This window comes from Lutra lutra, chromosome 12, assembly GCF_902655055.1.
Source record: "Lutra lutra chromosome 12, mLutLut1.2, whole genome shotgun sequence".
NCBI classification, from domain to species: Eukaryota; Metazoa; Chordata; class Mammalia; order Carnivora; family Mustelidae; genus Lutra; species Lutra lutra.
In genome coordinates, this window is record NC_062289.1 from 72,933,217 (window position 1) to 72,957,383 (window position 24,167).

General features: G+C 43.5%; 1 protein-coding gene across 6 annotated transcripts in view; it reads right to left on the minus strand.

Moving 5' to 3' along the window:
• The window catches only part of NF2 (NF2, moesin-ezrin-radixin like (MERLIN) tumor suppressor), a 79,716-nt gene that overhangs the window by 25,804 nt on the left and 29,745 nt on the right, over positions 1–24,167 (minus strand). For all 6 annotated transcript variants that reach the window (XM_047696728.1, XM_047696727.1, XM_047696724.1 and 3 more), the window contains 7 exons: positions 22,221–22,304; positions 13,179–13,247; positions 12,301–12,383; positions 10,367–10,442; positions 6,408–6,542; positions 3,352–3,426; positions 75–188 (listed from right to left, as the gene is read on the minus strand). In XM_047696728.1, coding sequence (XP_047552684.1) covers positions 75–188; positions 3,352–3,426; positions 6,408–6,542; positions 10,367–10,442; positions 12,301–12,383; positions 13,179–13,247; positions 22,221–22,304 — 636 coding nt within the window. The remainder of the gene's footprint in view (positions 1–74; positions 189–3,351; positions 3,427–6,407; positions 6,543–10,366; positions 10,443–12,300; positions 12,384–13,178; positions 13,248–22,220; positions 22,305–24,167) is intronic.

Consider the following 24,167-nt stretch of genomic DNA (forward strand, 5'->3'; position numbering starts at 1 on the left):
CATGACTGCTGCTCACCTCCCAGGCCAAGACCACGAAGCAGTGACAATGGTGGTTCAGATACGGTCTTGCTCACCTGCTTTCTAGCCTTCTCCTCCCTGGCCTGGGCTTTCATCTGCTGAACTTCCAAAGAATCGGCCTTCCTTCTCCTCATAAAAAGGTCATGGTTCCCGATACAGAGCTGGAGAATCTGTGGTTGGAAGCAGTGGCAATGTTAAAGCCAGAAATTTACTTCACTGCCTACCAGCTCACTAGCCCTATGGTGTCTTGGTTTCGGGGCTCTTGGGGTCAGCAGGAAACCTGAGAAATAAAGCACGGAGTGAAACAGTGAGGCCCTCCCTACTAACGGCCTCCAGGGCTCTCTGCTCAGGCAAAACGGAGGTGCCTTAAGGATGCCAGGGGGGCAAAAATCACAAGTGAGGAGAGGAACAGATGACACTTCTGCATGTCTTCTGGCTGTATCTCATTCTCCTAAGATGTAGCTCTGCAGAGGAGGGAGGGTAGGAAAGTTCATTCAATAGATTGGGCTGGGACAACAGGTGATTCACGTGGAGAAAAAGAAGCTGGGCCCCTCCCTTACACCATACACAAAAAACAGAAGGATTAAACATTTTTTTTTTTTAAAGATTTTATTTATTTATTTGACAGAGAGAGACACAGCGAGAGAGGGAACACAAGCAGAGGAATGGGAGAGGGAGAAGCAGGCTTCCCTCCAAGCAGGGAGCCCGATGCGGGGTTCAATCCCAGGACCCTGAGATCATGACCTGAGCCGAAGGCAGCGGCTTAACCCACTGAGCCATCCAGGCGCCCCGGATTAAAGATTTATATATTTATGGGGCGCCTGGGTGGCTCAGTGGGTTAAGCCGCTGCCTTCGGCTCAGGTCATGATCCCGGGTCCTGGGTTCGAGCCCCACATCGGGCTTTCTGCTCAGCGGGGAGCCTGCTTCCTCCTCTCTCTCTGCCTGCCTCTCTGCTTACTTGTGATTTCTCTCTGTCAAATAAATAAATAAAATCTTTAAAAAAAAAAAAAGATTTATATATTTATTTATTAAGATTTTATTTACTTATTTATTTGACAGAGATCACAGGTAGGCAGAGAGGCAGGCAGAGAGAGAGGGGGAAGCAGACTCCCTGCTGAGCAGAGAGCCCTATGCAGGCTCAATCCCAGGACCCTGGGATCATGACATGAGCTGAAGGCAGAGGCTTAACCCACTGAGCCACCCAGGTGCCCCAGATTAAAGATTTAAATGTGAAGCCTAAACCCTTGAAATTTTTTAAGAGAATGTAGAAGAGGGGCGCCTGGGTGGCTCAGTGGGTTAAAGCCTCTGCCTTCGGCTCAAGTCATGATCCCGGAGTCCTGGGATCAAGCCCAGCATCGGGCTCTCTGCTCAGAAGAGAGCCTGCTTCCCCCTCTCTCTCTCTGCCTGCCTCTCTGCCTATTTGTGATCTCTGTCTGTCAAATAAATAAATAAAATCTTTAAAAAAAAAAGAGAGAGAGAATGTAGAAGAATATCTTTATGATCATAGGATAAAGATGTCAAACAAGACACAAACAGTACAAAGGATTAAGGAAAAGATGTATATATTTGTCTATATTAAAATCAAACATTCTTTGTTAAGACATTAAAAAAGGAGGGAAAACAAGCCACAGGCTGGGAGAAGATATAACCAATAAAGAGTACAAACATCCCGGAAAATGATGATGGAAGGGCATGAAACAAGTGCTTGACAAAAGAGACAATGAGCTCGGGGAGGACGTGTGTTGTAATGAGCACTGGGTATTATATACAAGACTGATGAATCACAGACCTGTACCCCTGAAACAAATATGTTAATTATTATAGACAAATGACATGTTAATTATTAAATTTAAATTAAAAAAAGACAATAAGCTTGACCAAAAAATATACAAAAAGATGTTCAACTTCATTAGTAAATAGATAGATGCACATTAACTTGCACTGAGATACTATCTCATATGCACAAGAGTGACAAAAAATTTCAAAGGCTGATAATATAAGCACGGAAGACTCAAAAAAGGAAGTTGCACCCACTGCATGGGATCTGCCAATTAATTCACCTTCTCTGGAAAACAACATGGTATAATCTTGAATTTGGACATACACTACAGCCTTGCATCTGTACTCCTAAGCAGATACTCTCTAGAGAAACTGTTGCAGGAGGCAGGTACAAGAATGTTCGCAACAGCCTGGTTAAAATGGCAGAGAAGTAAAAAGTAATTATTCATGAATAGAAGAATGACAAATACATACACACACACACACACACACACACACACACACACACACATATCCATAAAAGGAATACTATATAGCAATGAAAATAAAGGGATCGTATCTTAAAGCATCAACAGAGATACACCTCAGAAAATAATAATGCATGCAAAAAGGCGACAGAAGAACACAGACAGTTGATAGCACTTGGTATATTTCAAAAGTTCACAAAACTTAACAGTATATTCATTTTGCTATATATGAAGTCAAGTTCTGAGGAAAAGCAAGGGAATAATAGGCACACAGCTTAGAACAGTGATCACCCTTGGGGAGGTGGGGGGGGGGAGCCATGGGGATGCTAACATGAGGGGTTCTAACAGTACTGGAAGTGTGTTGTTTCTTAAAGCTGGGTAGTGGGTACGTAGATGTTCATTTTTGCCTCTTTTTACACCTAATTCACATACTTATCCTTTTATATGTATAAAGTACCTCCATAAAAATAATTTTTAAAAATTTCACATCATGGGCACCTGAGTGGCTCAGTTGTTAAGTGTCTGCCTTCGGCTCAGGTCATGATCCCAGAGTCCTGGGATCGAGGCCCGCATCAGGCTCCCTGCTCAGCAGGAAGCCTGCTTCTCCTTCTCCCACTCCCCCTGCTTGTATTCCCTCTCTCACAGTCTCTGTCAAATAAATAAATAAAATCTTTAAAAAAAAAATTCCACATCACAAAATCTAGGTTTGACTCGTTAGGTTAAGCTAAAGGGAAGAGTCTTTCAAGGTCTACTGGAAAAGCGTGTAGCAGGTGAGGTATCCTTCTACACTTCCCTCGAGGTTACTCTGATACTCTCTCAAAAAAGGCACTCAGGGGGCACCTGGGTGGCTCAGTCGTTAAGCGTCTGCCTTCGGCTCAGGTCATGATCCCAGGGTCCTGGGATCAAGCCCCACATTGGGCTTTTGGCTTGGCTGGAAGCCTGCTTCTCGCTCTCCCACTCCCCCTGCACTGTTTCTCTCTGTCAAACAAATAAATAAAAAATCTTTAAAAAAAAAAAAAAGCACTCAGAAAAAGGTATCTCAGAAAAACTACAGTTATCAGTAACAAAAACCGGGATCTCAACTTACCAGCTTATTAACACGAAGCTTTGAGGAGTTAAATTTGAAGACATCGATTTTCTTATCCAATGGCTTAATAGTAAACTGAAAGAAGGAAGCAGAAAACAGTTTCAGTCTCACAGCCTAGAGTGTGAGCACCAACTGGGAAATTCCACAAAAGCAGCAACCAAGCTGGCAAAGATCCAGCACGGGGCTGTTCTGCCTTGTCCTGGCTTCCTGGTGCCTGGGCACTAAACCATGGTAAATCACAAGCGGCTGAGGGCGCCAAGTCTGGGGCTGTGGAAGTCCAGGATCCTGGAAGGTGTGCTGTCAGCACCATCTTAGGCTTAGGAACCTGAAACGCCAGCCTTCAGTGGGCCCCACTGTGAGGCCAACAAATGGGAAGCCTATTGCAGACCCGCAGGCCCAGTTCTGCCTTCAGGAAGCTCACCATCTAGCTGGAACCAGACATATGACGGTCAGTTACTCGAGAAATTACATCATCTATTAGTGCCTCATTGGGAAGCACAAATCACAAATGTCATGGGGGTTCCCTCCTACCATAAGTAGGAGGGAAACTTCAGCTGGTCAGACACAAAAAGAGTATGAGAGGGAAGTTAAAAGGTCGGAAGGAGGGCCATTCGGGACAGGGCAAGCAACAGAAATGAGGGGGAGATAAGGAAATGAGCTGTGTGTGTGTGTATGTGAGAGAGAGAGAGAGAGAGAGACGTTATTAGCTCTCTGATGACTATGCTGTCATGAGCTCAGACTGGGAGGAAGGCAGGTAGGCTGGGGTTTGATGGGGCAGCACACAGGTCATCACTCCGGGTTCTGAACATGGGGATTCTCAGCTGAAAGCTATTAATAAAAGGAATAAAGTGTGAAGACCAGACTGTGGTAGAAGAGGGAAACTGGTCCTGAAATCAAAGGGGAGAGAAAGCTGAGTAAGGAGAGAGTGGTAGCCAAGTAGGAGATCCCAGGACCAGACTGCTAGGCACGGAAGCATAAGAAGAACAAATGGCAACTGCTGTTCTCAACCATTCCTGCTCAGACCAGTCGGATCCTCGCTTGCAAAGACGCACTGAAAAAAAATGAGTACCTATTCCCGAGAAAGATGTGCTAAGCAGATAAAAATACGTCTGTGGAGATAAATTCTTGGGTATGTCTTTCGCATGTTTATTTTGTCCGAGGAGGAGTCAGCACACCGAGGAAAATGATCCTTCGGTTAGCTTTTGGTCAAGCCAACTTGGAAGCACTATTGCTTTCGTGTAGGTTATTTGTAAATTTCGTGAGCTTATTTTTGGCTTTGAAGTCAAACCCCGGAGCTGTCAGTGGGAAACCACAAGTAGTGGGGAAACCACAGGCTATGTGCTGGGTTGGGACGTGCACAAAGAATCAATGGATCACTTAAAATAAACCAACATTTCTGTTTTGGCAGCACAGCTGTCATGCATAACTACTAAGACTACTTCCTATTATGTCAAGTCAGCTTGAGGTCCTCTTACTGCCTGAGTTATTGACGTGATGGAACATGATGGCACCCTGCCCCTGGAGAGGGTATATTAGGGTTTATTGTGTCAGGCCGTACTAGGGGAGACTTGAAGCCTTGGATTCTGTGAAAAATGAGTGTCTTGGGAGCCTTTAGCACACGAATGCGTGGATATGCAGTAAACAGACTTTATGAAATTAGAGATGAAAAACTACCACGCCATAGCATACCTACTGCTTTAAGTCACGGGGATCGTTCAACTGAAGTACTTTAAAAAAGAAATACCTAAGTGCTGCTCTTCTGGGCTACTTACAGAAAATTCAAGAGCCAGCATGTTTTGAATTAAGCAGCTCGATCTGTCTCATCAAGCATGGCCAAGGAGATCTCAACCACATTACTGGAAACCAGGAGCCTGGGGTTCCCTTTCTCGAGTTGCTATTAGGGAAGGGAAAACAGGAAATCTGTTCTGGTGGGGGCTCCACACAAGTCTGACGTTACCGTTCCTCACTCCACACTTGGCTTCCCAGCTCTGCCAACGCCAATACGTCACTGAGCACCATCCGGGCCCGCTGCCTTCTGCCCAGTTCCCTGTGTTCTCAGGACTCATGCTCTGCACCCTACACCACCAAAGCCCCCCACCCCACCCCGGGGCCAGGACTTCAGGGAACATGGAGCTCAGCCCCTGCTAGTCCCCTCACAGATCACAGCTTGCCTGATTCCTCCGCAGCTCCACTCCCTGATACAGCACAGACACCCCAAACCCGGCCCCTAATCTTGCTGCATGTTTTTGGGAGAAGGAATCAGAGTTGGGGTGAGAGCACCCGTGAGTGGTAAAACAGAAACGCACTGGGTCACCATCACCTGCACCATCAGTCAGGGCCTTGCTTGACTCTAACGTCCCTGAGGGCTGAGACTGGATTTCCTACATCTTTGTTACAAAACCTAACACAAAGCAGATGCTTGATAATTCCTTGAAAATTAACAAAGAACAAACGAGTGAAGAAATGAACATAAGATGACAGTGTTTGGGAAAGGTCACCATTCTGCATTGAAATATCTGACTTCTAACTTAGCATGTTCAGCCAAGTTATTCGAACTGAATTATTCTCAGATTTTCACAAGTAGTTCTGATAGCCTTATTTGTATCATTGCTGTGACACACAGAGACAGACAGGTGGATAGATAGATAGATAGATAGATATCCCCACATGTATCAAGCACTGGACACTGAGAAAGGACTTAATGTCCCCCACATTTAAATATACACAGCAAATTTCTCACTAGAAATAGCAAGGCAAGTAACAATAAAAAGTTACTTTCTGGTTTGTTCACTATTCTTTGGAGGTTCTTCTGGACAAGCTGAGCTCCCCAGCCTCTTGTTAGTCAGCAGGAGGGGTTTAGCGATGCCATTTGAATAAAGGATGCTGATACCATTCTCTAAACAGAAAACAACAACCCCAAACCCAAAGCCTGGGGATTAAAGGATTTTACTGGTAACAAGGAGCAGTCTGGCTGGGGACCGCTACAGCGAGGAGGAGAGACGGGGAAAGCCCGAGAGCGGCACTGCTGGCGGGTCTGCATGCGAAGCACGTCCTACCTCCTTGTCGCTGTAAGAGATGTTTCGGATTTCATTCCACGGGAAGGAGATCTTGGGGGTCAGCCTGTTCTCAGGGTCATAGATGTGAAGCCCCAGAGCATCCACTCCAAGCAGCAACTCGGTGCCCTTTTTATTCTGTAGATTCAATCAAGAGCAGCGACCATCAGCTCCAGCGGAAGTCTGAGATTTTATTCAACTTCCCAAAGAACCTGGCACACACTATTATATGTGACAAGTTCCAACAGGTCCCAACAGAAGTCACAGCTGCTGTGTAACCCAGGGGGCCTCCAGCTTCCTGAACTGGGGCAGGCAGAGACAAAATACCATTCTCATGACTCATGTCCCGGAGAGGGATCACAGGGGGCTTCTGTTACCGGCTCGATGGCTTTAGTCGTAGCCACCTAAGCACTGTTACCTCCAGTTAAACACAGTGGTCGTCCCCCGCCCCCTTATCTGTGGTTTGGCTTTCTACGGTTTTGGTTACAAGGTCTGGAGGCAGATGATTCTCCTTCTGAGTTACTGTCAGGTCAGTAGTAGCTTAATGCTACACTGTAACACCTAAATCAGTCACCTCACTTCATCTCATCATGTAGACACTTTATCATCTCACATCATCCTAAGAAGGGTGAGTAGTACAGTAAGATGTTTTAAGAGAGAGAGAACGCGTTCACATAACTTTTATTAGAGTACACTGTTATAACGTTTTTTATTGTTATTGTTAATTTCTTACATTGTGCCTAATTTATAAATTAAACTTATCACAGGTATGCATATATAAGAAAAAAAGCCATAGTATATATAGGGTTTGGTACTATTCACAGTTGCAGGCATCCGCGGGGGAGACTATTATAACCAGGCTATCATAGATGTAGAATAAAGACCTGTAGGATTGAATCTCTCTTGCAGTAAAAGAAAATGTAGTTGTACTACCAGAAAGAAAAAAAAAAATTTTTTTTTAAGTAGGCTCTATGCCCAAAGTGGAGCCCAACATGGGGCTTGAACTCATGACCCTGAGATCAAGAGTCGGATGTCTAACCAACTGAGCCACCTAGGTGCCCCACCAGAAAGAAAGTTGGGATCAAAGTGCTGGGATCAAATGGTTCTATGTTAAAATGTATTCTCAGTGTGATAAAGCAAATATAGTAAAATGTTAATTAAAGAACTTATAAGTGGGTATATATGGGTATCCACTGTAAAATTCAACTTTCTTATATGTTTGAAATTATTTATAATAGGATGTTGGAAAAAAATATACCAAAATGAATTGTATATAAATGATACCTTGGGGTGCCTGAGTGGCTCAGTCAGTTAAGCATCCGACCCTTGGTTTTGGCTCAGCTCATGATCTCAGGGTCCTGGGATGAAGCCACAGGTAGGGCTCTGTGCTCAGTGGGGAGTCTGCTTGAGATTCTCTCCCTCTCCCTCTCTCCTCCCACCATGCTCTCTCTCTAATAAATAAATAAATCTTTAAAAAATAAATTATACCTCAATAAAGCTCTATGAAAATTTAACTGCTGGCATATACATTTGTTGGCAGTCAGAGTAGACAGAGGACAAGTGCCCTTCACCCTCAGGTCACTGACCCAGCTATGGGCCTGGAGACTACCTCCTCAGGCTGGAGGCCCAGTCACCTACGCTGTGTAGTGTGTCCCTTGAGTGGTGGTGGAAGGAAGCTCCCTGAACAAGGACCTAAAGCGCTTGACCCGTTGCTGACAACTAGGACATCGAACCAGTCAGGTGGACAAGTGAGTGCTCCAAGATGTATCTTTTAGTCCTTCTAACACTCCTCAATTCAGGCGCTCTTACCAAACACTAAAAGAGATTCCTCCTAGTCTGCAAAGCTCTTAAAGTACTGCATTTACATAAGTGAGGCTTTGTACTTTTAAGTGCTACAGTACATTTTGGAAAAGGAGAGATTTCATTACGTTTGTGCCTGGTTCAAATTATTTTAAAAAAAGGGTTCTACCCTTCGATTCCTATCATGACCCCCAACACTTCTACAGAATAAACAGAGAGGCAAGGCTCAAGCAGTCTCTTCAATTGTTTTAAGCACTTAAGTTCCTTAGTTGATGTGAAATCACAGGAACTCGAACACAAAAGATACTAAAATATCTATCGGCTGTGTCTACTGTGTAACACAAAACACACACACAATTGTGTATTTTAGTCTGACTGCTGTAGAAATATTTCCTAATACACTGTTTTTTAAGAGCTGTAAAACACTACTTTTCTAAAATCTAGATGGTGGACATATGGGCCAAGAGGAGTTATGTTGCCAAAACCACAGAAATGTGTTAAACTAGCCTGCCCTTAAACAAACCAGACAATTAGTAAATAGAAATTAGTAAAACTTAAGAAAATAACCTTTTGCATTATTATCGAAAATCTTTTAGGCACTTGTTTACTATGTGAAATAACAAAATTTGCCAGTGTAATTTTATACAAACTAATCCGTTTTTTAAAAGTCTGTATTTAGAAAACAAATCAGGGGCACCTGGGTGGCTCAGTGGGTTAAAGCCTCTGCCTTTGGCTCGGGTCATGATCCCGGGGTCCTGGGACCAAGCCCCACGTCGGGCTCTCTGCTCGGGAGGGAGCCTGCTTCCTCCTCTCTCTCTGCCTGCCTCTCTGCCTACTTGTGATCACTGTCTGTCGAATAAATAAATAAATAAATCTTTTAAAAAAACCACACAAATCAGGTAGAAAGCTATTATTTAAAATGTATTACAGTTTACTCAAATTTCATACAAAATCTTTTTTAAAGATTTTATTTATTTGACAGAGAGAGCACAAGCAGGGGGAGCAGCAGGCAGAGGGGGGAGCAGCAGGCAGAGGGAGAAGCAGGCTCCCGACTGAGCAGGGAGCCCGATAGAGGGCTCAATCCCAGGACCCTGGGATCATGACTTAAGCTGAAGGCAGATGCTTAACCTGCTTTGCCACCCAGGTGCCCCTCATACAAAATTTTTGCAACCCAAAAAAGGTAAGCAAACCATAACTATGGTAAGAAAGGTGGACCACAGGGGCACCTGGGTGGCTCAGCTGGTTAAGCATCTGACTTCTGATTTTGGCTCAGGTCATGATCTCTGGGTCCTGAGATTGAGGACCAACCCCACCCCATCCCAACTCCCCATACCATGTCTCTGCATTGGTCTTGGAGTCTGCTTAAGATTCTCTCTCCCTCTCCCACCCACCTCCCCACCCTAAAAAAAAGAAGGAAAAAAGGAAGGAAGGAAGGAAGGAAGGAAGGAAGGAAGGAAGGAAGGAAGGAAGGAAGGAAGGAGGGGTGGGGAGGGAAGCAGGCCAGCCACTGTGGGCCACTGTTCAACATCTACTTATCTGCAGTCTGGAACCAGCAAAGGAATAGCTGAGCCAATGGCCTGAATTCCTTTAGAGGGAGCCTGCAGGTCCTGCATTTAGCAGCAGAACCTTGGGAGAAAGACACTGAAGGGGCCCACCCAGCCAGGACTGAAAACTGAAGCCTCTGGTACAGAAGCAGTGGGTTCCCAGAGGACAGTGGGACTATTAATGGTCAGAATAGAAAACCAATTAGCCTGCTAGTAAGAAGGAGAGTCCCACCCACAAATCAGTAATCTATAAAAGCAGCTTTACTCTCCTTGTGCTCTGGAGGAAGAAAGTATTTACAGGTGCTCCCTGTGGGCCAGATCTCACAGAGTCAGAAATAATCAAACATTACACTCAGAGCATTCAAACAGGTTTCTGCTGAGCACCGGACCAGGCCCAAGTCCCCCTGGGGGCTCAACCAACACTTAATTATCAAGGATCTAATTAAAGTCCAAAAATAGAAAATGAGGCTGTAAGACCCTCTCCCCTTCCTCTTCTCTTGTCCTCCACTGAACCATTAAAGAGTGTCACTCTGGAATAAGGAAATAACCCACTTTAGCTGTCTGCCTCTGATTCAGTCTCTGTTTCTACACAGGGAACTCCAAGGGGCTTCAACACACCCGGATTGCAAAGTAGTTCACACCGTACATCTCCAGGTCCTGAGCTATCTTCAAATATTCCATTTCAGCTTCGTCCCTGAGAGAAGAACGAAAGACAGTGTCACCAGAGCTAAGTGAGAAAACAGAGGGCGGGTGCACGCCAACCTGCACGCTGGAACACGCCAGCCAGTGCAGACACCAACACAGCTCTTCCGAGCCCTGAGTCTATGAAATACACTGAGGTCAAGCAGAATTTCCCATCCCCATAAAAGCCAGAGAACAGATTCATTACAGCGTCTCTTGGCTTCAATTTCATGCTTTGCCCTTGGTAAATAATGACACCCGGCTCAAGGATTCAAGAAAAGCACGTGGTATTATGTTCTTCCCTCGGATGGATTTGTACATGCAGATGTGATTTAAGTTGTTGCTTTATCTGATTGTGAACTTTCTTCACCTAGGTTTTGGTATTGAAACAATTCTCTCTGCAGGCTACCTGAGAGCTACCTTCCTGATTTCATTTCTTTGGGTGTTGTCAGAGGTCAGGCCAAGAGTTATCTGGGCTGTAAAACTCAAGCCACGTCACCTACTTGTAAGCTGTGAGTCAAATTTAAAGTAAGCTCTTAAAGCAGCAATGACTTGCAGAAAACTCCCAAATAGATACACTCTTGAAATATTTTAACTGGATCTCCTGATGACCTTCCCTCTTGCCTCTCCCCAGTCTCAAAATGCTCTCAAATGAATTTTTAAAAAATTCAACCTGAGAGAACACACAGTGTTGGCAAGCATGTGGAGCAACTAGAAATCACACACACTGCTGATGTAAATTGGTACAATTACTCTGAAAAGCTGTTTGCTGCTATTTATAAGAGCAAAAACCAAGAGACAGCCCGACACCCTCAAGGTCCATCAACAGTGGAGTGGACAATTCATGCTTTAATATAGTGGAGTTCTGCACAGCAATGAAAATGAGCATTTCACTGCTGTTATATACTACAAACCCGAATCTCACAATATGATGAGTAAAAGAAGTGAGACACAAAAAATAGAGGTTGTCCCCCGGCATTCATGTAAAGCTTAAAACAGGTACCACTACTCTGTGGAGTTAGGGATCAGAAGAGTGGTTAGCTTTGGGGAGGAAGGATGTGGAGTTATGGCTGGTGGTGGGGGGTGTCACATGCTATCTTGTCACCTGGTGTTACACCTGGTGTTTACACTTTGTGATAATTCACTGAGTGGTATGTTTATGTATTGTCCACTTTTCCCTATACATACTAGGAAGTTGATTTGAAGAAGAGGAAAGTATTTTAAAGGCTAATGAAAAGATGATCAATTCCTACAGTGATCAGGGAAATGCTACCAAATACTTAAGATATATTATCTCATCTTTTAGATTACAAAAATTAGATTGATAAAAATGAGTGTTGGGAAGAGAAACGGGGGAGGGGGGAAGACACACACATACACTGCTGGTAGGCAGGTAGATAGGTACGACCTTTACCAAGGGCGATTTAGTGGCACCTGTCAACACAAAATGCTCACATCCTTTGACTCAGCAAGTCTTGTAAAGAATGTATCCTCAGAACTACTCATCTAATTATATAACAATATTAGACTGTATACTGCAGGAAGCAAAAATCTATAGCTACTGCAAATGTCATCAGTAGAGGAACAGACCCAAAAGCTGTGGGATATCCATACACTCTAATTCTTAACATGAAACTGAGTCACCAGTGGAAGCAGTGGGGCTGTACATCTGGACAGGCTGTGCTCCTGCCTATCTTACACCATATGCGCTAGAGGGAGGACACACAAAACTGAAGGCCAGCTCTCCCTTTTCCTTCTAACTACCTCGGGTACTGCCTTTTGTTCAACAAGCATGTCCTAATTTTGTAGTTCTTCGGAGGAAAAAAAAAAAGCCCATATGGAACTGTAAACCGATAATGCAACAGCCTCACCTGGCTCGTCCTCGGTGCTCTGCATACCAGGCTGTAATTCTCTCCTCCCACATTTCTGGAGTCATTTGATACAGATTTATTACCTACCAAAAAATAGAGCAAAATAAAAAACCCACACACAAAAAAGTTTGGGTATTGTTTGCCATTTTTATAATTATGCATCATTTTTACTTAACAGCAAAGCTATTTATTACAAAGCCACATACAGGAAGAGCCAGTCACATTGCAGGGGTGGGCGTATAAACAAGCACCATTCAATTTGAGTCACAACTTAGAAGGGTGCACCCTTCCTCGGGCCTAGGTGCACCCCTCACCCAGCTGAGGCCCCTCTTTCCCGGGGTGCATGTCCCAGAGGGAGGAGCTCAGCCAAGCGGAGTGTGCTGCTGCCTCCTCCCGCAGGAAAGCCATCAAAGGACCAGGGAAAGTCAGGGAAAGGTGAGAAGCAGGGCTTCACTACACAAGACAGATGAGTAGGGCTATAAAATCAGGAGGAGTCAAAGGGTGGGAAGGCCTGCTTCTGTGGCTAATGAACAAGATGAACAGCACCAAGGATTAAAAACTACAATATCCCCCAATTCATCTTAACCCCCCTGCCCCTCTGCAAACAGCTCAGCTCTCTGGGCGGAAGGCAAGCTGCTACACTCTTCCCTAGGAATCACATTCAAGGCCCTGCCAGCTCTGGCAACCGCAAACGGACTCCATGAACCTTTGCTTTTTAATATTCTGAACAGAGACTCTACATTCTTTACTCAAGACTGATTACAAAATATTTATTTGATTTCGCCGTGTACTTCCAATATTCCCTCAAGTCCCTCAGTTAGCTTTTTCAGAGACCACATTTCTGCTGTGTTTTCCCAAACAGGGGATTGATTTCTTACCCTTTTTGGAAGCAATTCCTCTTGGGCCAAAAATCCACGCTTATGAACAGAGGGGTCATAGTCACCGTACTGGAAGAAGAAAGGGAGGGCAAGCGATTGAGATTCTAGAGACAACTGCCATTTCTGAAAAGAGCTTGACTATGTCTTATCCCCTCCTGGCTTGGGGAGCAATTCCGTTCCAATTCAGTTCCGATGACAAATCAAGATTTCAACCTTGCTGTTTTGTTATCCTTGAATGAAAATACAAAGCTGATTATATCTATGAACAGAGTTGCATAATCCCATGAGGGATGGATGGGTGATGTGCTTATGTGACATTTGTATGGAAATGTAGCTGTTTTCTAACCCACAAAGAAAGCAGTCACTGCCAAAACATTAGCTTTTGAAAGGAAATAACAAAACACAACTGTGAAAGTTGTAATTAGCAATGTGTGATAAGAGTCTTACCTACAAATCCTTCTAAGTGGCTGGTAATTGGAGCCAATTCTAGGTTGGGAGTTGGTAATAACGCAGGCAATAGTTTTAATACCTTTCATTCAGGCTCTGAAAAGTGCTTTGGAGAAATCTGATGCCAACGTTGTCATTCCCATTGTAAAGACAAAGAAACGAGTCAAAGGTTTAAGGAGTCAAAGGTTAACTGATTTTCCCAAAGCTACAGAGCAAGTCACTACCGGGGCCAGAAATGGGCCCTGTATTTGAAGGTACCCACCATTTAGGGATAATAACTTGGAATTTCACTTTCTGATTTAAGAAAAAAATATCCCTCTCTTTCCGAGAAAACTTAAGTCTGACCAGGAAATAATAAAAAATGAAGGCATCCTTAGCTCTTTCTTTTTTTTTTCAGAGAGAGAGAGAGTGTGCATGAGCTTGCAGTGAGGAGGAGGCGAGCAGGGAATCTTAGGCAGACTCCCAGACTCCATACCCAGCACTGGCCCAACACCGAGCTCAGTCTCACAACCCTGAGACCATGACCAGAGCCAAAATCAAGAGTCAGACACTTGACTGACTTAGCTTCCCAGGCGCCCCCTAAAATAAAGCCATTTTTTAGAAGAAATTATAAACATATAAATGTAAAATCAAAGCTTATCTCTTGGGATAGAACAATGTTTATCAGCAACTTTAAACTGTGCCTCATTCCCATACAGTGCTAAAAAAGCACTGTAGGGGCGCCTGGGTGGCTCAGTGGGTTAAGCCGCTGCCTTCGGCTCAGGTCATGATCTCAGAGTCCTGGGATAGAGCCCCGCATCGGGCTCTCTGCTCAGCAGGGAGCCTGCTTCCTCCTCTCTCTCTGCCTGCCTCTCTGCCTGCTTGTGATCTCTCTGTCAAATAAATAAATAAAATCTTAAAAAAAAGAAATAAAAAAAATTAAAAAGCACTGTAAATTTAATGTTTTTTAAGAATCTATGGGGGGCGCCTGGTCGGCTCAGTGGGTTAAGCCTCTGCCTTCGGCTCGGGTCATGATCCCAGGATCCTGGGATCGAGCCCCGCATCGGGCTCTCTGCTTGGCAGAGAGCCTGCTTCCCCCCCACCCCGCGCCCCTCTGCCTGCCTCTCTGCCTACTTGTGATCTGTCAAGTAAATAAATAAAATCTTAAAAAACAACAACAACAAAAAAAGAATCTATGCGGGGGGGGGGGGGGGCGCCTGGGTGGCTCAGTGGGTTAAGCCTCTGCCTTCGGCTTGGGTTGTGATCTCGGGGTCCTGGGATCGAGCCCCGCATTGGGCTCTCTGCTCCTCGGGGAGCCTGCTTCCTCCTCTCTCTCTGCCTGCCTCTCTGCCTACTTGTGATCTCTCTCTGTCAAATAAATAAATAAAAATCTTAAAAAAAAAAAAAATCTCATCATTATCTTTCAAATAGCAGAACTGTACCACATCATTTTTAGTGTTAAACCAATTAATTTACCAAACTTAAATATTTAAAATATGCCAGTTTCTGTACCCCTGTCTAGGCACGTCATTTAAAAAAACCTGAAGGAACCTGGCCTCTCTTGATCTCCCAAAGGCCTGAGGGCTGTGATAAGTTAAGTAACTAGATGGAGTTTTAAGGGCACTCTCTCAGGACGGAGCTGCAGGACACAGGTAGGAGCCTGACTCTGGAGGCAGGATGCGAAAGGTTCAGTCCCAGCTTTTCCACTTATCAGCTGGGACCTTGGAAACTTTTGTGTCTTGGTTTTTTTCATCTGTTAAGGGGGATAATAACAGTATTTGTCTTATAGGACTTTGGGGGATTAAATAATACCGATTATTAAATTAAAATTGTGAAAATATGCTTGATACACAACACTCAATACAACCTGATATCAAAAGACAAAAACTCAGATTGTATTACCTCTGAGTCTGTTTCCTCATCCGTCACATAAGAGTGTCAGTCTTAGCAGATTTTGAATGGGGAGCTGCTCTGGTATCCCTCTGAGGCCTTGAGTAAGGATTCCTCTCTCTCAACTTCAGCTTTCTCATCTGGAAAGCCAGGGTCATAAGCATGGCTGCCTCGTAAGAGGGTGACGAGGATGAAGATGATCTGGAGAAGCATTTTCCATACTGCCTGGCTCACGTAAATGTACTAGTGTTACCCTCTGCATTATTTATGACATTGGTCACTGTTTGCCTCTCTGATTTCTGAAGGGGTAGGATGCTAACGCAAGCCCTTGTTAGTCGCATTTGCAAACCTCTTAATGGTGCTGACCAAACTCTAAATGCAGAAGTAAGCAGATATGCAAAGTTAAAGTTGTAAATTCAGGTTTCAAAGGCTTACGAGATTAACGACCCACATTATCATACTGAGCTCCCAGCTACTTCAGTGATCAAATGTAGCACATCTGAGCAATGCAGAGGCAGCAAAGACCCTGCTTAAAGAACTTCCGCCACTAGACTAACTCCACTTAAAACTTTTTAAAGCCACCTTGATGCTTGTGTCTGCTCTCAAATGTCTCTTTAAAAAACAAAAGAAGGAGAAAATCCTTAAGTGGTGGCAGTTGGTTAATATAAAAGAAAGTCATACCACTCCATAGACAGAGATGGCTGTTCCTCATCCTTGCTGTACAGATACAGTCTGATAACATAACCAGAAGTGAATTTATTTATTTATTATTTATTTTTATTTCTTAAAATATTTTATTTATTTATTTGACAGAGAGAGACACAGAAAGAGGGGGAACACAAGCGGAGGAGTGGGAGAGGGAGAAGCAGACTCCCTGCTGAGCAGGGAGCCCAACGTGGGGCTCGATCCCAGAACCCTGGGATCATGACCTGAGTGGAAGGCAGACACGACTGTGCCACCCAGGCACCCCATAACCAGGAGTGAATTTACTTTGAAACTAATGAAGTTTGGATTTGAGGTCTCTGCACCTGTGTGGGCTTGACCCTAATTTTATATTCACAATTTGGTATTCTTGCATTGAAAAGAAGACCCCTAAGTTATATCAATGTCAGGCCCCACAAAACCTGGATCCACCCCTGATATAAACCAACTGAATTTAAATTCAAGAAGGGAGTTCACCATTTAAAGGACTCTTGAAGTCAATTCTTAGGTTAAACAGATGTTCTTTCTGGTTATGAAATACTATCCTCTGCCAAATACGTGGAATATCAGACCAAATGCTCTGAACAGGATTTCAGAAATCTTTTAAGATTTGATCAATACATACGCAGAGTAAATAGTTAGATTCCTACCCACGCACCTGTCTACTAAATTCCAGGTGGATTAAAGATCCAAACCTATAAATGAAAATCCATAAAAATACCAGAACAAAATACAGGGCATGTGTATAACAACGGCTGGTGAAACCATTCTAAAATCACTCAAAACACAAAAATATTGACAAGTCTGATATATGTAAGAAAAGACAAAAGGTTAACACCCATACTATATGGCACTCCTATAAATCAATTAGAAAAAGATAATACAGTATAAAAATGGGCAAGCTGTAAACACTTGATGCACAGAGGAAAGAAATACAGTCACCAGTAAATCTGTGAAAAGATTCTCAGCCCACACGGTTATCAGGAAATAAATACTTAAAAAAAAAAAAAAAAACCAACTCTTTTTCTGTCAGAATAGCAAAAATTTTGAAACACTGATAGTATCCACTGTTGATGAGGATGCAGAAAAACAGGTATTCTCACATGCTGTTGTTAAAGGTTAAATTAGGAAAAAACTTTCCGAGGACAATTTGGCCATACATATTTAATGTTTTTTATTCTGATAAATACACAAAACTCACCATTTTAAGCAAACAATTCAGTGTGTTTTAGGATATTCAAAATGTTGTACAACCATCACCACTCTAATTACAGAATATTTCTATCACGCCAAAAAGAAATCCCATACCCATTAGCAGTTAAGTCCTGATTTCCTCCTCCTTCCAGCCCCTAGCAACCAGTAAATCTACTTTCTGTCTCTATGGATTTGCCTGTTCTGGACATTTTATAGAAGTGGAATCACACAATAGGCACCTTTTGTGTCTGGCTTCTTTCATTTGGCATTATTTAAATTTTAAAGGTTCTTATCCTTCGGCCCAGTTATGCCATTTCTTGGTATTCATCCTAGAGAAAGACTGTTCATATGTGCCCAAAGAGGCATATGCAAAGATGTTCGCTTCATTCATTTAAATAATAGGAAGAAAAACAAACCTACATATCTACCAATAAAGAGACATTTAAATAATCCAGTCCCTCCTTTTCAGGAAATACTGTTCAGTAGTTTAAAAATGAAGTGGGACGATCTCTTTTGATAGTTTTCAGTAAAAATGACAGCTGTATGGGAGTTCCTCTAGAGTAGCCAGAGGAACTAGAACCAGAGCTAGAAGTGGGATTTCAGGGACTCGGAGATGGAGTATCCCCTCTTCTGATGGGTTCTTACTGCATCCATCGCTCTACAGAGGTCATGCCAGTTCATAGTCCTTTTCCACCAGCACATGAACTCAAACGATGCTCTCCTATTTACAAATCCTTGTCAACCTTATGGGTTTGAAATGGTATGTTAGTCTTGCTTTTAATTTTTCTTTTTCTTGAGTACCAGTGAGATTGAACATCTTTTTGTATTTACTGACCATTCTCATGTTCTCTTCTATAATGTACCTGTTATGTATACCCTTTGTACCCACTTTTTTTGCTGTCTTTTTCTCATATACTCAAGAGTTCTTTATATTCAGGGATATAGCCACAATTCTGCTAGTAGAAATCAACCTTAAGCAGAGAAAGCTTTTGCACGTGTACACAAGGACTCATATAAAAAGATTTTCAGTAAAGCACTGTTTATGATAGGAGGAAAAGGAGGAACTAAACCTACCTCTTCCTTACAGCGGGGATGGATCAGTAAATTAGGTTTCCTCATCAATGTCCACCACATAACAATTAAGATCAACGTACATCTACACATACAACATAATACATCTCAAAATCAATGTTGAGTGGGGAAAAAATATCAATGTCTAAAAGCACAAGCCAAAAAAGCAGAGAGGGATATGCAAAGTATAGCACCATTTATATTCAACTTTTACATCCTGGATATTTTTTCAAGTTGGTCTCCTCCCATCCAACTGAACAATGCCTGAGGTGTGACCCCAGAACCTCTTACCAGTTCGACCACCATATAGCCTTCTAACAGGTCTCCCTGCTTCCAAACCTGCCTCACTCCAATCTGTCCTTCACAGAGCCACCAAAGGGTCTAAAATATGAACCCTTTACTGGCTCTGTACCACCCACATGATCAAGTTAAGACCTGTTCATAAGACTTTATGATCTGGCCCCTTGTAGACCTCTCCAGCCTCAACTCTTGCCACTCTTCACCTATACTTTACATATACCCAACTTTTTTTTTTTTAAGATTTTATTTATTTATTTGACAGAAAGAGATCACAAGTAGGCAGAGAGGCAGGCGGAGAGAGGGGGGGAAGCAGGCTCCCTGCGGAGCAGATAGCCTGTTGCGGGGCTTGATCCCAGGTCCCTGAGAGGATGACCTGAGCCAAAGGCAGAGGCTTAACCCACTGAGCCCTGCAGGTGCCCCTATACCCAACTTCTTAATTGCCTTTTGGCACTCTGTCCCTGACTGGCATCAAAGAGTACCAAGAAACACGAAGCCTCTTTTCCCACCATTCATTTCTCTCTCTGAACCCTAGGAGTCTATAGGCTAGTGCTACATAGAACTCTCTCCCAAAGTCATTTTTTTTTAAAGATTTTATTTATTTATTTGACAGACAGAGATCACAAGTAGGCAGAGAGGCAGGCAGAGAGAGAGGAAGGGAAGCAGGCTCCCTGCTGAGCAGAGAGCCCGATGCGGGACTCGAGCCCAGGACCCTGAGATCATGACCTGAGCCGAAGGCAGAGGCTTAACCCACTGAGCCACCCAGGCGCCCCCCAAAGTCATTTTTAATAAGAAAACATTTCAAACACCAAAATCCAACAGGTGGCTTAAAATATTGCAAGATGGTTTGCTGTGTCATGTCACTGGACCCCAAAAAACCCCCCAAAAAACAAAAACCAAAAAACTCAACAAAACCCAGCTCAGACATTTGATTCAAACATTCAAACATAACTCAAACTCTAACCAAGAAATACGGTTCTTGTTAACTGAACCATGTGATTAATATTTGTATTTATACTTTGAGGGTAATTGTTTCTTTATGTCTTGGAATTAGCTGTGTCTGTATCATTCGAACAGCTGAAATACTGTAATGAATACATTTGTGCATAATTACATTCCATGTGTTAATGAGCCCGATTCCCTTTCCGCAACCACACTTCTAAAGTTCCTTTCTGTTTCAGAAAGGTTGTGAAAGAAAACAAACTGAATATGATGGAAGGAAACCAGTATGGTTTGCTGGAAAGTTTGGACTTATGTGACCCTATAAATGAATCTGGAATTTGGTACAAGGCAGTGCGTGCTTCCCAGAGACTTCCCTCACACTCTACACAGGGAGGCAAGAGCCGAGTGCTGAGTTAGGCAACCCGGATGTTAGGGTTCTCATCCTGGCTCCACTCTCACGTTCCATTCTGCTTCAAATCCCGTCCATCAAGAAGCGGGCTATAAATTCCATTAAAAAGGAATTAACATAAAGTATTATGACATTAGATAAATTACTAATCCTTTCTGAGCCTTCAATTCCTCATCTGCAAAACGGGCATAATAGTCTCAAGCCGCGGCTCATGGAAAAGACTACGCTGAGTACTGCACGAAATATTCATGTGTAACACTCTGTAAAACTGTAAAACATTACAGGTGTGTCAGATCGTATTAATACTGTAATCAGAGGCAACTTTGTAATATTAACCAACAGTCCTAGAAACCGGAAGCAAGCTATAATAATCTTTTGCAGACTTGAAGCCATAGATTACCTTTATTTGTAAGATCCTGAAAATTTACACCGGAAAAAACAGTTAGAACATCCTCCTCCATATGAACCACATATGCTGTCTGTGAATCACTTTCATCTCTAAATTAGTCGGATCCAAATTAGTAGGGCTTTCCTACAGTGAAATCTGTTTAAGCAAACATCTGCTGGTTCCCTGAAAAGTTTTTTTTTTTTTTCCACAGGTAGCCTTTGAATTTGTGGCCCAAAATCCATGCAAAGGAAATGTAGCCTTTGAGGCTGAAGCCCTTCAAAGAGAGGTAATGTCCTTGAGAGTTTGGGTCTCCTCTCAGCTGGGGAGAAAGCGTGCTAAAAAGGAACTCGGTTCTGGGCCAGGAAGTGCTCGGATTTGATGAGAGTGACAATGACTGCTTCATCACTGTCAGGGCAATACTGATTGAAAGGACACATTTTTCCTGTTATTAATATTCTTAATCAAAGCATAAAAGGAAGCATATGTTTTAGTTGAATCAAGGCCCATTTTCTGTTTTTTCAATTACTCATTTTTCTGGGCAGCAGAAGAGGGGAGGCACAAAACACAATCCCAAAGCCATGAATTCTGCCCTTAGCTTTACCCAAGATTGTCCAAATGACCTTGGGCAAATTGCTAAGAGCAGATACTCGCTTTTGTGTCTGTATCTGTGACAGAGTCAACAATCCCTCCTCAGGCCTGATGAATACTCAGCAAATATTAGACGAGTCATCAAATCATTGAATTGATTCTGGTGCTTCTGTTAGTCTAACCAGCATGAACAGACTCTTTCCCCCACCCCCAAATGACAGGCCAGTCATTTCCTGGCTTTGATCTGAAATTTTATTAAGCTACCCTAAAGAAGTGGGCTAAGAAGTTAAGAGTGTCTTACTAATTTTTATAACGCCCCAGGGAAATGGCTTTGTGGACACCTCTAACAAAAAAGGAAAATAAAAATGGAAAAGATTATGCAAAATCACAAAAGTAATGAAAGTGCCCCAATTCTGGGGACCTTTCCTTATGCTGCCGTGGGAGGCAGGAAGCAGCAGAACCAAATACACGGGGTACCTGAGGGATGTGAAGCGCCCCTGACTGACCCTGCTGGTCTTTTTTTTTTTTTAACTTTATTTTTTATTTACTTTTTTTTTTTTGGAGTTGGCTTTATGAAAACAGAGACGATAAAACACAAGAGCGGTGTGATCCTTCACCACAACTCCCAATCGTGGTGACTTCTTCTCTGTGAATGACACCCAGGCAGCTCCACTGGGCTCAGGGCATCAAGGGGCTTGCCGTACCCAGCCAGGCAAGCGTGCCCGTCAGGGACCGATGAAGGAGGGCATTCTCTAGGCATTAGGGTGGCTCCCGCATACAGGGTGGCTGGTCCTCGAAAGATGAGTTTGGGGCCTTTCTGACCTAAAGGCTATAGTGGGGCCCGAACTGGAGACCATAAGTTCATTTTCCCTGGTTAATAAAAAGTCCTGTGACTATAATTAATCACATGTGCATAATAAGATTACACGGACAGACAATTCCCCAGAATTCTCACAAGATTACACAGAATCTGGGACAGGGATAATGGTTTCCCCCAACCCATAAGTCCTAAACCTCTCCCTCCCAAGGAAAGTTTCTCTGAAGCCTAGAAAACCCAAAGAAACAAAAGACAGCAGTGATTCCCATGATACACATTAATGCCAAGGAGGGAGGCACTTGCCTTCTTCGAGCCTACCTTGGCCTGGACGGCGTAAGAAGCCAGGAGCACAGAAGCCTCGGGAGGGCAGTAGATCTTTTCATCTAAAATCTGCTTCTTTACCTAAAAGGGGCAACAAGGGAGACATGACACTGTGTGCGCGGAAGTGAGCTGTGCATGCTGGTCACGGCAGATGGCTGCAGGGTGTTCTAACGAGGGCTGCCAACCCAGCCTGTTAATGATTTTCTGACAAAGGGTACAATTTTTTTATTGCTGCAGACAGGTTGGGAGTTCAGGGACTGAGAAGTTATTGGTAAGATGACTACGCATAAGAAAAACCCTTCTCTCGTCTGTTCCGGATCAAATGCTGAAGAGGAAAAACACTTTTCCGTGGTTAAAACAGAGACTGATCTCGGGACTATGACAGAGGGGAGCTGTGAATTCGGGAAGTGTGAGGAGCAGCTCTGGTGGAGATTGTGGCCTCGGCCCCTGCTGAGCGCACATAGGAGGAAACGGAGTCTACTTTAAAGTCTTAACATAAGAGAAAAGTCAGCAAGGCCACTGAGTTATGACTGCAGGGGGGGGAAAAAGTCTATCACATTCAAAATGCCTGCTCTAAGGAAAAAGGAAGCAATAAAGTTTGATTGATTAAACTTTTAAGTACATGTGAGGTCCAGGAAATATAATTCTTAAGCTATAATGTCAAATTAACATATCTCATTGCATTTAACTTCTTAGAATGGGGCAGTGTGATTTTCCAGACACGGAGGCAATGAGAGCCTCACCAAGTGGGGGCACAGTGAAACAAACACAACAGGAAAGCCAACTTCCTTGTCACAGATGTCAAGACTCACCAGATTCCTAAGAGTAGTAAATTTTGCCTTGCTCGGCCACGAAAACACTCCAGTTCTTCAGTATGAGGGGAAATTAAGCCAAAGTCACATGCGGGATGGGCACTGCTTCTAAGGAAGCACTAATAAGAAAACCACCTCTGTAACGCTAGTGCGTTCTGGGGCCTAGGAGATCATTATGTGGTTTTAGTCAAAGCAGTGCAAGTTTCTAACCCCTTGGTTTCTTTTCAAAGGGGGAAAAAAATCCACACTACAGAAAAACTGCAAGGGTATCCCTTTGAAGGAAAATGTCAGGGACAGGGATGCATGCATATATGTGTGTATATGTAAATATATATGCACTTGTGCTTTTTTTTTTTGCAAAATAAATTATTTGGGGGTTTTACTACCTTTAACTTAATATTTACTGGACGTAACAATCCGAAGCTCAAACTAATTATGCGAGGACTCTGTGACAACACACATATATCCACTTTGGGAAGTCACATAACTAACGCCCCGGGCAGTCTTCTCTGTTACTGACAGCAGGCACCTTTGGGCACACGGGCAGCTCCAGCATCAATCACTACAACTACCCATGAAACCAGGGCAGCGCTCTGATCAAGCAGTAAGAACACCAGCAAAACTGACAGGGTTTTCATCCTCCCACTAACCCCCACTCACTGTGCCCCCAACGGCACAGTCTTTGAACCCACAATTACAGAGCTCCGCCTTTCTTCAATTCGGTTGAGCAGTTACTTCTGGAATGCCCACTGGGCACTTGGTGAGCCTTGCCTGTAAGGGGCTTACACTCTAATGAAGGAGCGGGAGACGAATAAGACATTTAAAGACAATGGGTGGCATGAAGCACAGTGTTTGAAGTTCTACCATGTGTGGAATTAGCCACATGGAGTTAAACTCCAACTTACTGGCATTGTGAAGTCCTGTCTCAATGACAGCAGATTTCAAACTTTCGGAAGAACTACTTTTTCTAAGACCCTCTCTTTGGACTTCCTTTGTCACTCCTAGGTACTTTCCACTCAGTGACAAGAAAAGAGGATCCATCCTCAAAGAGGCTTCCGGTCAGGTACCCCTTCGTATGTCACCACGGTTTTGCCATCTCCTCGGACACCCATCCACATCACTCGAGCTTAGC